We start from the raw sequence: 13,403 nt of genomic DNA on the forward strand, positions 1-13,403 counted from the left end.
AGTGACAGAATGCAGACGAAAATTGTGAAGGTAATAATCACTTCAAAAGCAGCAGTTTGAGACAAAGAGATAATTTTTAAAAAAAGCCTTGATACTCTGCAGTCAATAGGGGGAAGGATGCTTCCTGTGGTGGGGGAGTCTAACACCAGACGACAGACTCAGGATAGAAGGTTATCCTTTTAAAACGGAGATGTGGAGGCATTTCTTTAGCCATATTGGTGAATCTGTGGAATTTGTTGCCAAAGGTGGCTGTGGAGACAAAGTCTTCATGAAGTTGTTAGATTCTTGATTGGTCAGGGCACGAAGGGATATGGGGAGAAGGCAGGCAGGGGCTGAGAAGAAAAGTAGAACAGACTCAATGGGCCAAATGGCCTAATTCTGCTCCTATATCTTACGGTCTAAAACAAATTTGAAGATTGTTCTATTCAGTATTAAGTACAAGTTGCAATATGCTCAGGAAGAAAATGAAGAACTGTCACACAAACTGAAGGACAGGTCAGAATGAGAGAACTGAAATGACAGGAAGCTTGCAATCTCCCTGGACTGAACAGAGTTATTCTGCAAAGTAATCATCAAATCTATTGCAGTTTCTCCAATTTATAGGTGACCACTTTGAGAGCCAAATCCAGTATTAGCAGCCTGAATCACTGCTGATAAAGTCAATGAATTGCTGCTTGACCTGAAAAAGAATAGTTAAAGGACAAGTATTACATACCCGTCAATGGATGGGAAGGACAGCGGTTGAAGGATTTGGAAAAGTAAAGCCAGACAAGAAAGAAACTGGAAAGGGGCAAGTGCATCATATGGTGGAATCCTGATGGAGGTGACAAATTATGGAGAAAGATTTGTTGAATGTATAGTTGGTGGCTTGGTGAAGGCAATGAGGACCCCATCTGTGTTCTGTCTGGGAGAAGAGGCCAAGAGCAGAAATTTACAAAATAGAGGAACTGAAGTTGTGAACCCAGCAGTCTATGGTAAGGAGTAAAAGCTACGGTTAAGGGAAAAGCCAGACATCTTAGTACCTCAGAAAAGACAGAGGAAGTTAGTGAATAGAATAGCGACAATGACAGCTGGTGAATTCCAGGAAGCAAGGTGGAAGGTGCTGTGGAGAGAGCTGCATTAACTTTTCCCAATTAAGGCTACATTGCAACTTTATAAAACTCTGGTTAAGCCACATCTAAAGTATTGCATACAGTTCTGGTCGCCACACTGTAGGAAGGATATTGAGGCTTTGGAGAAGGCGCAGAAGAGGTTTACCAGGATTCTGCCTGGTTTAGAGGGCATGTGAGGCTGGACAAACATGGGTTTCTTTCTCTGGAGCGCCAGAGGCAGAGGGGAGATCTGACAGAGGTTTATAAGATTATGAGAGGCATAGATAAAGTAGATAGGGAGCATTTTTCCCCAGGGTTGAAATGTCTAATACCAGACAGCATGCACTGAAGGCAGGAGGGGTTAGTGCTTGGGTGCTTTTGATTTGCTTTTTAGCTGGTACAGCACAACACTGTGGGTCAAATGGTCTGTCCCTGTGCTGTTCTGTTCTATGTTCTAAAGAGATAGAGACGTCAAGGAAGAAAATGGAAGAGTCAGATATGGACTATATGAAAATGAGGGAAATGTGAAAACTGATAGCAAAGATAATTATATTTAAATGAAATACTAGCAAAGGAAGCAGTAATACAGTTATTAATGTCATGTAAGAATCAAAAATGGAGGCCTGAGTAAAACTGGAAGGATCCTAACGGGTTATTACCCCATATCTGTAGAGGCTGTTCTAGCTTAAGCCACAAATTCCCACAGCTACACCTACACCTAGGAGAAAGTGCAGTTGAATCGACTATATATGGCATTTTTTCTTTTTCTTCAAACTTCCTCAAGTGCCAAATTGCCAACTGTCAAAAAAATGTTCAGTACAATTGATACCCATGGACCTGCACATCAAAGTGGAGACACTGGCAATGGGTAGGGAATTAGCTGCACCATAGCGGAATGCAGAAAATGACAGTAACTTGTAATGGGTTCCTGCAAGTCATCAAGACCTTTAAATATGGAAGTATGATTTCTGGTCTACACAGATTTGCAAGTGATTGGTAGCAGTTGGGCACATGAATGAGAACTGACAAACACTCAGAAAGCATTTGACTCCATGAACTTGCTGTCATTCTTTTTTGGGACTGAAGTGATTCTAGATTCTGGAGCTATTCTAGGATGTCAGTTTCTAATCTAGGCAATACACCAGTACAATACTTTCTGAAAGTACTGTAGTGACTAGGGAAGATTCTATCTGAATCATAAGATTTATAATTGGGAATATTGTCTTAAAGTACAGCAAAAGTAGATTCATCAGTTAAAATTTAAAGCTGAATAAAGCTGAAACTTCAGAGAAAGAACAGTCAAAGCAAATATTTCCAACAAGGAATTGGCACAGATATACTGGGCAAAGACACCTTCACTCAACACTCAATGACATTCTACTTGTGGGAATCTGAGAGCAAATTTTCTGTCTAAAAACTGCCTTCTTAAAAAGTGAGGCAATTGAATAGATATGAAGGAGATCTGATGAGAGATGAACAGGATGTGGTAAACTACTGAATGACAAGAACTTTTTCCACAAAAGATTTCCAAAATAGTCACAGAATCATTCATAAGTTACTGATTTTATACTCCATAGTCAACTCATTCTTCCTGTTCGAATACATTTTTATTACCTGTATTGTCCATAGAATTAGAAAGAAGGTAAGAGCCATCTCCACTGAGAGCTAAACCAGTCACCGAGTCTGTATGACCACGCATGGTATAGATTAGCTTGTTCTGTCGGAGGTCCCAAACCTAAATAAGAAAGTTCAGATCAAAGTTCAAAGCATCTGTCAAAGTATCATTTATTATCAAAGTCCACTGCATACACAATATACAACCATGAGATTTGTCTTCTTACAGAGAGCCACAACACAAAGAAACAGCATAGAACACGTTTAAATTGAATGATCTTTGAATTGAATTATCTTTATTGTCATTATACATAGGTACAATGAAACTCTGTTTAGCTTCCTCTCAGGCAATTAAATAAAGCAGTAGATAAAAACAAGACAGTAATAGAAAAACAGTATTAAATAGATAAGTAGCAGAAAATAAGTTACAGCAGCACCAGAATATCATTGTAATGCACTAAGTGCCATTAGTGCAAGTATTTGAGACCTTGTGTGTGCTCACAGTTTCAGTCATTGCTCTGTGGGAGTGGTGTGATGGAGGCCACAGCTCTGGGGTAGAAGCTGTTCCTCACTCTATTTGTTCTGGAGTAGCTATCAGTAGGTAATCTAACACAGCAATATTTTAAAAATCTACCATTGCTATTTTTGTTGTATTTTATGTTAACTGCAAAGTGAATAAGCATTTTAAAATCACTTATTTTGCAGTAAAAGCTTTGGATTTTGCATCATGTAATTGGAATGTGGAAACCTTCCTGACAAGTAACAAATCTATAGTACAGCCCTGCTGTTTTTTTTAAAAAAGAACCAACTTTTACAACATATAAAGTTACCCTGATCAATGTGCATCCAAACAACAATTCATGCACAAGTTTCTCATTTTTGGCAGGAGTTCTGACTTATTTTTGAAGAGTTCATTAATTATTCAGAACAGCACTGCAAACAAAATGGCCTAGATTGTGATTATTTTAAGATGTTCATAACCAGGAGTCCTCTGAGATGCCTTCACACTTATTCACCCATTTCCCTTTTAAAACATCAGTGACAGGTAGAGAAAATGAAAAACAAATTGACAGACATTTGTATTTGCCCTTCCATTCCAAATGCACAAAATCCCAAAACGTAATTATGTTGAGAAACGTGTTCACCATGATGGTAATATTTTTTCCTCACCATTGTACCATTCTCTTCCCACTCTAACATCAATGGACTGCTATCAGGAAATCCTGTGGGTTGCAGATATTTGTTGTAGCACACACAAATGGCAAATCGCAAGTTTTTTGAGAATGAAGGGACAAAGAGTACCAGAGTACCCCTGTGGCTGTTCCTCTCAATAATAATATACCACTTTGGATATGTTTTTTTGGGGGGAGGGCACACAGCAGGGTCTCTGGCACTGAGTCTGGTGCTGTGGTTCAGAAGGGAAGAAGGGAGAAGAGGACCGTAGTAATGATAGTGGATTCCCCAGTTAGAGGAGTAGACACGAGATTCCGTGGACGTGAAAGAGACCTCCAGATGGTATGCAGGTGATGGGATCAGGGATGCCCTTGGATAGGGTCTACGGAATTCTAAAGGGAGAGAGAGGGTCAGCAGCCAGAAGTCTTGGCACATATTGCTACCAATAACATAGGTAAGAAAAGGGAGGACACCCTGAAGAGAGAATACAAGGAGTTAAGCAGAAAGCTAAACAGCAGGACCTCCAGGGTAGTAATCTCTGGACTGCTGCCTGTGCCATGCTCTAGTGAGGTTAAGAATAGGAAGATTTGGCAGATAAATGCATGGCCGAGCAAATGGTTCAGTGGACAGGGTTTCAGATTTCTAGGTCATTAGGATCTCTTCTGGGGAAGATATGACCTGTTGGGGAGGGTTTAAATTAATTTAGCAGGGGGATGGAAACTGAAGTGATAGGGCTGAGGATGGGGCAGTTGGTATAGATCTGTAGTGAGACTGCAGATGATAGGGCAAAATTGCAGCCAGTGGAATGAGCAGCAGTGTAATATGGGGACAAAATTGGAAAGGGTGACAAATAATGGACTGACGATGTTATATTTGAATGCACGCAGGAATAAGGTAAATGTTCTTGTAGCGCAGTTTGGTAGGTGTGACACTGTGGGTATCCTGAGTTATGGCTGAAAGGATATCATAGTTAGAGAGCTTAACATCCAATACACATTGTGTCAAAAGGACAGGCAGGTAGGCAGGGGACAGCAAAGCTCTGTTGGTAAAAAGTGAAATCAAATTGTTTGAAAGTGACATAGGATCGGAATGTGTAGAATCCTTATGGGTAGAGTTAAGAAACTGCAGAGGTAAAAAGACCCTGATGGGCCTCTGAAAAGTAGTCAGGATGTGGGCTACAAGTTTCAACAGGCAACGCTACGATAGTCATGGGCTATCTCAATAGGCACATACATTGGGAAAATCAGGTTGGTGTTGGATCCTAAGAGAGAATTTATAGAATGCCTATGAGATGGCTTTTTAGAGCAGCTTGTGGTTAAGCCCACCAGGGGAGAGATAATTCTGGATTGGGTGCTGTGTGATGAGCCAGATTTAATTAGGGAGCTTAAGGTATAAGAATCCTCAGGAGGCAGTGATCATATTATGATAGACTTCACGCTGCATGTTGATTGGAAGGGGACACTAATAAGGATGATGACAGACAGCAGTGGCTGGAGGTTCTGGGAGCACTTCAGAAGGCTCAGGATAGATACATCCCAAAGAGAGGGCATATAATACAGCAAAAATTAGTGGGAAGTTAAGAGGATTAGGAAACTTTTAAAAAACAACCAAAAGTAACTAATGAAGCGATAAGGAGGAAAAAGATTAAATATGATGATGAGCTAGTCAATAATATCAAAGAGAACGTTTTTCAGATATAAGCGTAAAAGAGAGGCAAGAGTAGATATCAGATTGCTGGAAATTGACACTGGAGAGGTAGTAATGGGGACAAGGAAATGGCGAAAGAACAAAATAAGTATTTAGTAATAACTAGTTAAGTATCTAGCTGTATGCTGCAAGTTTGAGACCGTCAGGGGGGCAGAAGAGAGCATAATTGCTATTACGAGGTAGAAGCTGCTTCAGAAACTGAAAGGTCTGAAATTAGATAAGTCACCTGAACCAGAGGGGCTACACCCCAGAGTTCCGAAACAGGTAACTAAAGAGATTATAGAGGCATTAGTAATGATTGCAAATGTCACTCCACTCTTCAAGAAGGGAGAGAGGCAGAAGAAAGGAAATTATAGGCCAGTTAGCCTCAATGGTTTGGAAGATGTTGAGGTCGATTGTTAAAGATGAGGCATCAGGATATTTGGAAGCACATGATAAAATAGGCCAAAGTCAGCAAGGTTTCCTTAAGGGAAAATCTTGTCTGACAAGTCTGCTGGATTTATTTGAGTAAATAATAAGCAGGATAGGCAAAGGAGAATCGTTTGATGTTGTGAAGTTGGGAATTTCAGGCCTTTGACAAAGTGCCACGCATGAGGCTGTTTAGTAAGATCAGAGACCATGGTACTACAGGAAAGACACTAGCAAGAACAGAGCATTGGCTGATTGGCAGGAAGCAAAGAGAGGAAATGAAGGGAGCATTTTCTGATTGGTTGCCATTGACTTAGTGGTGTTCTGCAGGGATTGGTGTTGAGGCTGCTTTTTTTTTCAAAAAATGTTTTACGTCAATGATTTGGATGACAGAATTAATGGCTTTGTGGTATTCCCTTCTGTCACCGGCGTGGGATGACAAGTCTATCGGGACCCTGAGGACTTGTGGAAACTGTGTGGTGGTTTCCTTTGAACTTATAGTCTTTTAACATCTTTGGACTATTTTTACTGTGCCCATGGTGTATTTTTCTAAATCAATGATGGTATTGGCTGCACTGTTGTAACTATGTGGTTTTGTGTAGGTCTTGTAGCTTTAGTTTTTGGTTTGTTGGGTGGTAGAGTTGGTCTCCTGACTTGGTGTGTCTGGGTAGTCTTGTTTTGTCTGTTGGGTTTGGAGCTGCTTTCCGGGGAACGCGCTAAGATGGTAGAGCGATATTAATACGCAGCAGCCTCTCCGGACCATGGATTGGGGATTGTCAAACATTATGTGGATTTTCTGGTGTAGTCTATTTTGTCATGTGCTTTGTTGATATCATTTTGGAGGAACGTTGTCTCATTTTTTAACTGCATTGCATTTGTGGTTTTTAAATGACAATAAACTGAATCTGAATCTGAAGTTTGTGGATAATACAAAGATAAATGGAGAGGTAGGTAGTTTTGTGGAACTACGGAGGCTGCAGTGCAGAAGGACTTGAAACAGATTTGGAGAGCGTGCAAAGGAGTGGCAGATGGAATAGCGTCAGGAAGTGTACGGTCATGCACTTTGGTAGAAGGAACAAAAGTATAGATATTTTCTTAATGGGCAGAAAATTCAAAAACCCAGGGTGCATAGGGACTTGGGAGTCCTCATGCAAGATACCCTACAGGTTAACTTGCAGGTTGAGTTGGCGAGAGGGAGGCAAATGCAATGCTGGCATTCATTTCTAGAGGGCTAGAATATAAAAGCAAGAATGTTGTGCTAAGGCTTTAAGGCTCTGGTGAGGCCCCACCTGGAGTAATGAGAGCAGTTTTAGGTTCCTTATCTAAGGAAGGAAGCGCCGACATTGGAGAGGGTTCAGAGGAGATTTATGAGAATGATTCCAGGAATGAAAGGCTGATCATACGGAGTGTTTGATGGCTCTGGGCTTGTACATGCTGGAATTTAGAAGAATGAGAGGGGATCTCATTGAAACCTATCAAATGTTGAAAGGCCTCGAAAGGGTGGATGTAAAAGGGATGTTTTCTTTGGTGAGGCAGTCAAACACCAGAGGGCACAGAATAGGGGGATGTCCATTTCGAACTAAGGTGACAAGAAACTTCTTTAGCCATAGGGTGAACCTGTGGAATTCGTTGCCATAGGCGGCTGTGGCGACAGTCATTGGGTGTATGTGAGACAGAGTTTGATAGGTTCTTGATTAGTTCTTGAAAGGTTACAGGGTGAAGGCAAGAGAATGGGGTTGAGGGGGAAAAATGGATTAGCAATGATGAAATGGTGAAGCAGACTTGATGGCCTGAATGACTTAATTCTGCTCCTATGTATTATGGATGAGCTTAATCTTATTCATCCATAATAACTGCACACTTTTGACAGAGGATGTTGTTTTACAATATGGAGTAGTTAACTGCCAAATGATTTTCACACCATTAGTCGTGCCAGGCATTGACAACTCCAACAAGAGGGTTCACTACTTACCCTGGGCATTCAATGGCATTACCAAGTGCCCAATGCCAACATCCTGGGTGGGTGGGGGGGGGGGGGGAGCAATGTACATGGATGAGCAGGCACACCACATATCAGAAACTGAATTACTGGAGCAGCAAGCTAAATACTGTAGCCACAGGAGCAGATCAGAGGCTGGGCATCCTGCAGCATATAATTTGGCTCCTGACACCTAAAGAACCTTTCAGCCCATTTATGAGGCACAAGTCAAACATGTAACGGAGGTGTGCAGCTCCAATTACACTTCTGAAGCTCAAAACTATCCACGATGAAGCAGGCTACATGATACCCATCAAACATTATGATGATTCACTCCCTCCTCCATCTGAACACAATCACCATAGTGTGCCATCTATAAAATGCAATGCAGATGCTTGTCTTGGCTGCTCCAACAGCACCTTGCAAATTTGTCACTACTACCAAGAACAATGGTTTCAGGCACATGGTAGCAACACCATCTGCAGGTACCCCTTCAATTTACAAACGTGTAAATACATCACCATTCCTTCAGAGTAACTGGGTCTAAATCCTGGATCAGAGTTGCTGCGTCGAAATCCAGAGGTCCAAGGCACTGGCTAAAACACTACCTCCTCAAAATAAAATTGGTCAGTATTCCCATGCTTGGATGTGTCCTTGCTTAGTAATTGCACAACAAGATGACTAAAGATATGGCTAGCACCCCAACAGCACAGTATTCTATTAAAATGTCATGGACACCTCAGCTAGCTATTAGAAATTTTCTTTGAGGATCAATGCCCCAGATGCAATTCACCAGCGTGACAGCTTTTGAGAAACGCCCATGGCTTGTCCTACCAGACATCATAGCTGCAGAACAGGTTTTACTAATTGTCATTATAACATGAGAGCACTGGGAGATTATTCAGCTAGCTAGAAATGGAACTGAAATGGTATTTATTGAAGAATGATCTGTAGCAGCCTTTATGTAAACCTACACAAAATATTTCTTAGGTGCGCCAAACCCCAGGTGGTCTTTTCCTAAAGAAGCCTACCTGATGAACCTAATCTCAAAGAGAATGCTGATGTTCAACAAAGACTGAATCAAGAAAATTTGAGAAATATAGGGATATTTTACCAAGAGTAACAACCAAATAATTCAAAAACTCAACATTTGTATTTTTATTAACCCTGTTAATTAGTTCAATTTTACATTCTTGTGCAGATATTTACTCCAAAATACATCTTACCTTAATGTCATTATCAATGCCACCAGAGATAATCTGATCACTTGTGTCGTTAAATGTTGTTGCTAGTACTTGATAAGTGTTTTGAAACGTATGTATTGCGGCCTTCTTCCTAATGTCCCATAGCTAGGTTCAGGAAAATAAATGCAATTTAGTTGTGACATACATTCAAAGTAACAAAAGTTGCAAAGTCAAGAGGAACAGCAATAAAGGACAAAAGAGACACACTCCTTTGGAATTCTTTATAATTTGCTATTAAAGCAAAATCTTTTTTACATATCACCTTTTATGAATACTATTTTATAACCAATATATCTTTCACATTTCCTCCTTTCTTGGCAGCATTAACCTTTTTAATGTTATGGCTCTACAGTCATCTAAGATTTCTGGTACTTGCTCAAATGGTATTTCCTGATGTACAAAGCCAAATAGTGGGCATCTTTAGGATTACCTGTCACAGCCATACAGATCTCATCATACGCAATATAAATCAACTAGTGGAAATTAAAGTTACAACTATCTGTTGCTTCTTAATTTTTGTACCACAACCAATTGTAACTTGAACAGAACTGTAGTTTCACATTTCCAAATTCAACAAGAGACCCAAAGCAGAATCTGGAACAAGTCTAGTCTGTGCAACTCAGATATTCATTGACAAACTCCATCAGCAAGGCTCAACTATTCAGACATAGTAGAGGGTATTTCTTTTGTGCTCTTATGTTTTCAGTCCTTTTGAATTTATGAACAAAACCTTTGAATTTTTAGCTTTGCAAGGTTTCTGTAAGTGATTAGACCGGAAAAAAAACTCAGTGTGCCTCAAATGTTAAATTGTGATCACCTTCACTGTTCCATCATCGCTTCCTGTACAGACTAACTGTGGTCCCCGTCTGGCTGGATAACATGAGTTCACAAAGGATGTGTGGCCTTTTAGCCTCTTGATTCTTTCACCCGTTTCACTGTCCCACACCGCTACAGTTTTGTCTGTTGACGCTGAAAAGAGCATGCTGGGGGATAAAACAAATTACCGTAAGTTCATGCACAATTAGGCTAGGAATTAAACGGCAGTAAGTGTAAGGGGGTAGTGGATATTTTTATTAAGTGCACTATGCTGATGAAACTTCGCTACTTCAGCCGTCTCTTTTTAGGATTTTGCTTACTGCTCACTGCAATACTGTTCAGCCCAAAGCTCGAAGTGTCTATACCAGACTGGCAGAGATGTGAACATGTGAATAGGTGGCACAGTAGCATAGAGGTTGGCACAACACTTTACAGTATCAGCAACCCGGGTTCAAATCCTGTCGCTGCCTGTAAGGAGTTTGTACGTTCTCCCTGGTGCTCCAGTTTCCGCCCACGACCAAAGACTGGTAGGTTAATTGGCCACTGTAAATTGTCCTGTGATTAGGTTCAGATTAATGTTATGGGGGGGGGGGGGGGTTGCTGGGCAGCGTGGCTCAAAGGGCTGGAAGTTTTCCAAGCTGTATCTCAATTAATAAAATGGAATACGATTCAGTCCGTATTCAAAACTCCCGAAGCGAAATAGTGTAATGGAAAAGCAAATTTGACGAAAGGTCATTGATCAGTAACGGTAACAGTGTTTTCCCTCGTATATACTGCTTAACACGAGTATTAACAGCTTTTGATATTATTTAATACAAAGGGATACAACTTGTAGACCTCATTTCAATCATGAGCTCCGGCATTGACTGCTTGGAGTTTTGCATATTCTCCCGATTTATAGGTTTCTTCCCATATCTTAGTCAGGCAAGTTGGAAAATTGTGTTGAATTTGAAGGGGAATAATGGAACTTGGTGGGACTGAGGAGGAAATGTGAGATGGTGGGGGGGGGGGGGGGGGAGGGAAGAAGAGAGCTGAAGTGCAAGATGAGACCAACAAAGGATGAGTGTAAATGGCTGCTTGACGGCTAGTTTCCTAGTGTGGGAGTCCAGCACCAGCCTCAGAACACAAGGCACAGAGATGAAGAAGAATTTGTAGCTAATCTGTGGAATTCACTGCCACAGACAGCTGTGGAAGCCAAGTTATTAGAGAGGATGTTTGCTATAGCGGAGGGAGATTAGGACCGGAGGGCACAGCCTCAGAATACAAGGAACGGAGATGAAAAGGAACTCGTTGCCGCAGACAGGCTGTGGGGGCCAAGTCATTGGGTATACTCAAGGCGGAGGTAGATAGGCTTTTGATTAGTCAGTGTGTCAAAGGGAGAAGGCATGAGAATGTGGGGTTGAAAGGGATAATAAATCAGCCATGATAGTATGGGAGAGCAGACTCAGTGGACCAAATAGCCCAATTCTGCGGTGTCTTACGGACTAAATGACATGATAATAAGCTAAAGTAGTTTGATGCCAAATTTTAGACTATTCTTGCATAATCTTGAGATCCCCCAGTTGGTGAAATCAACATAGTAAGGAAAGTTAAAAGTGAAGCATACTACAAAGTACATTTGTTCTGTTATATGAATTAGTTTAAGGCAACTGGTATTTTCTTAAAACTAAAAATTGCTGCAGTGTTAAAGGAAAGTACAACCTAATCAGACTAGAACTTTAGACTTCCATCCGAGTTCATCCTGAATTTTAAGAAGGAAAAAACCGCACACTACACGTTGATGCAAAACTATTTCTATTAATACAGAAATCAGGCCTCTTCATTGTGAGAATGAAGTATAATGTTACAGTACCTGCCATCTGTGTTATAATGTAATTCCATGACTGCTCCACTATGGCCTTTCAATGTAGCAAAATTATCACAGTCTCCATAAACATTCCAAAACACTGAAACAGAAGAACAAGAGACCATACATCATACCACATGGCCTTTGGGACTTTCCGAACATCAGCAGCCTGCAGGTAGACTAAATCCAAAGTAATAAAATTAAACAAATTTAACACATGTAGAGTGATTTTTGGGTTTAGGTCATTTACATTTTGCAGATGGCTTTGGCTACCAGTCCTGCTTTGAATATGTATTATAGATTTTATTTGGAGTGTAGATCTGAACAATGGATTCCTAAAAGCTGTGAATCCCAGTCCAGACAATGCTGGCATCTGTGGTATGCATGCGATCAGGAGGTGTGAAGTTTGTATATAGTTTCTAAAGAAAGCATTGTCTATACTTTGTAAATATGGAACTGTCCTTTGTGTTTAGCACATAAAACATCGAGCCCCCATGTTGAATCAGCAGACCTTCCCGCCAAAAGCTTCTCCATATGATGCCTACTGTACCTTGTTTTGTCGAATAAAGAAGCTGCTTTGTATCTACCGGTAACTTTCTCTGGTGATTTCATTCATGCAAAAACAACACAACTTTAACAGAAGCTCCAAGTACCAGAAAAGCTTTAAATCATGTAATGTTCCTAGGCGAAAAAGAAACTACCTGGATGTTCACACGCTACCAAAAAAACTGCATGAGTCCTATAGGCCAAAATTCTGTGCAGCTGCAGCAGCAAATTGAGTGTTCTTTCTGTGGCTTCTCCTCTCCCATTACTCTCCAATCATTCTGTTTAGGTCTAATTTCCATCAAAGGCACATTCATGTTTTTGCCACCTTGGTTTGGTTTGAGCTGACATTTGTACACATTTAAATCAATCATGTCACCTGGAACCAATGTAACCTCCACAGCTTTATTTCTAAATCCTTCTCGAAGATAGCAGCATTTGTAGCAAGATTTGGATTTCATGCCCATTCTAATTTCCTCAAGATCAATGGAATCAATTCACCATTTCTAAGTAATTTGTGCAGAGAGTTCTAAGATTTCAATGAAATAATATGTTTACAAGTTACTGTGGAGCAACAAATCTTCTTGGGATCTCAATTTTGGGTTCTTTCTGAAAACATAAGGAATATAAAAATTTATATTTGAAGATACTGCACAGTACACACTGTACAGCCACAGAGCACAGGTTGTGGAGGCAATCACTGTAGTCAATGTTCACAGAATAGCCCCATTCGGTCACCTTGCATTGCCACAATATTTGATAGCCCAGTTACTTTTGGTTCAATGGTGGCCTCCAGAAAATAAATGTGCAAGCAGGAGACACAAATGTAGTGATTCAGCTGAACAATGGGGGCGCGGGGAGGTGTTAGAATTTTGATAACGCTATAATTTATCATCTCCCCTTGATGTTTATATACCTAATGTGGATGTTACTTAGCAGCCAAAGAGGGAAGGTTGCTTGGGTCTTGCTGCACATGGACACAG

The 13,403-nt window shown here is 40.7% G+C and overlaps 1 protein-coding gene across 1 annotated transcript in view; it reads right to left on the reverse strand.

Annotated features, from left to right (window-relative positions):
* The window catches only part of snrnp40 (small nuclear ribonucleoprotein 40 (U5)), a 28,768-nt gene that overhangs the window by 3,229 nt on the left and 12,136 nt on the right, over positions 1-13,403 (reverse strand). The window contains exons 3-6 of the mRNA XM_059949353.1: positions 11,884-11,977; positions 10,033-10,198; positions 9,198-9,320; positions 2,706-2,826 (exon numbers count right to left, since the gene is read on the reverse strand). Coding sequence (XP_059805336.1) covers positions 2,706-2,826; positions 9,198-9,320; positions 10,033-10,198; positions 11,884-11,977 — 504 coding nt within the window. The remainder of the gene's footprint in view (positions 1-2,705; positions 2,827-9,197; positions 9,321-10,032; positions 10,199-11,883; positions 11,978-13,403) is intronic.

This window comes from Hypanus sabinus, chromosome 24 (genome assembly GCF_030144855.1).
Source record: "Hypanus sabinus isolate sHypSab1 chromosome 24, sHypSab1.hap1, whole genome shotgun sequence".
Lineage (NCBI taxonomy): Eukaryota > Metazoa > Chordata > Chondrichthyes > Myliobatiformes > Dasyatidae > Hypanus > Hypanus sabinus.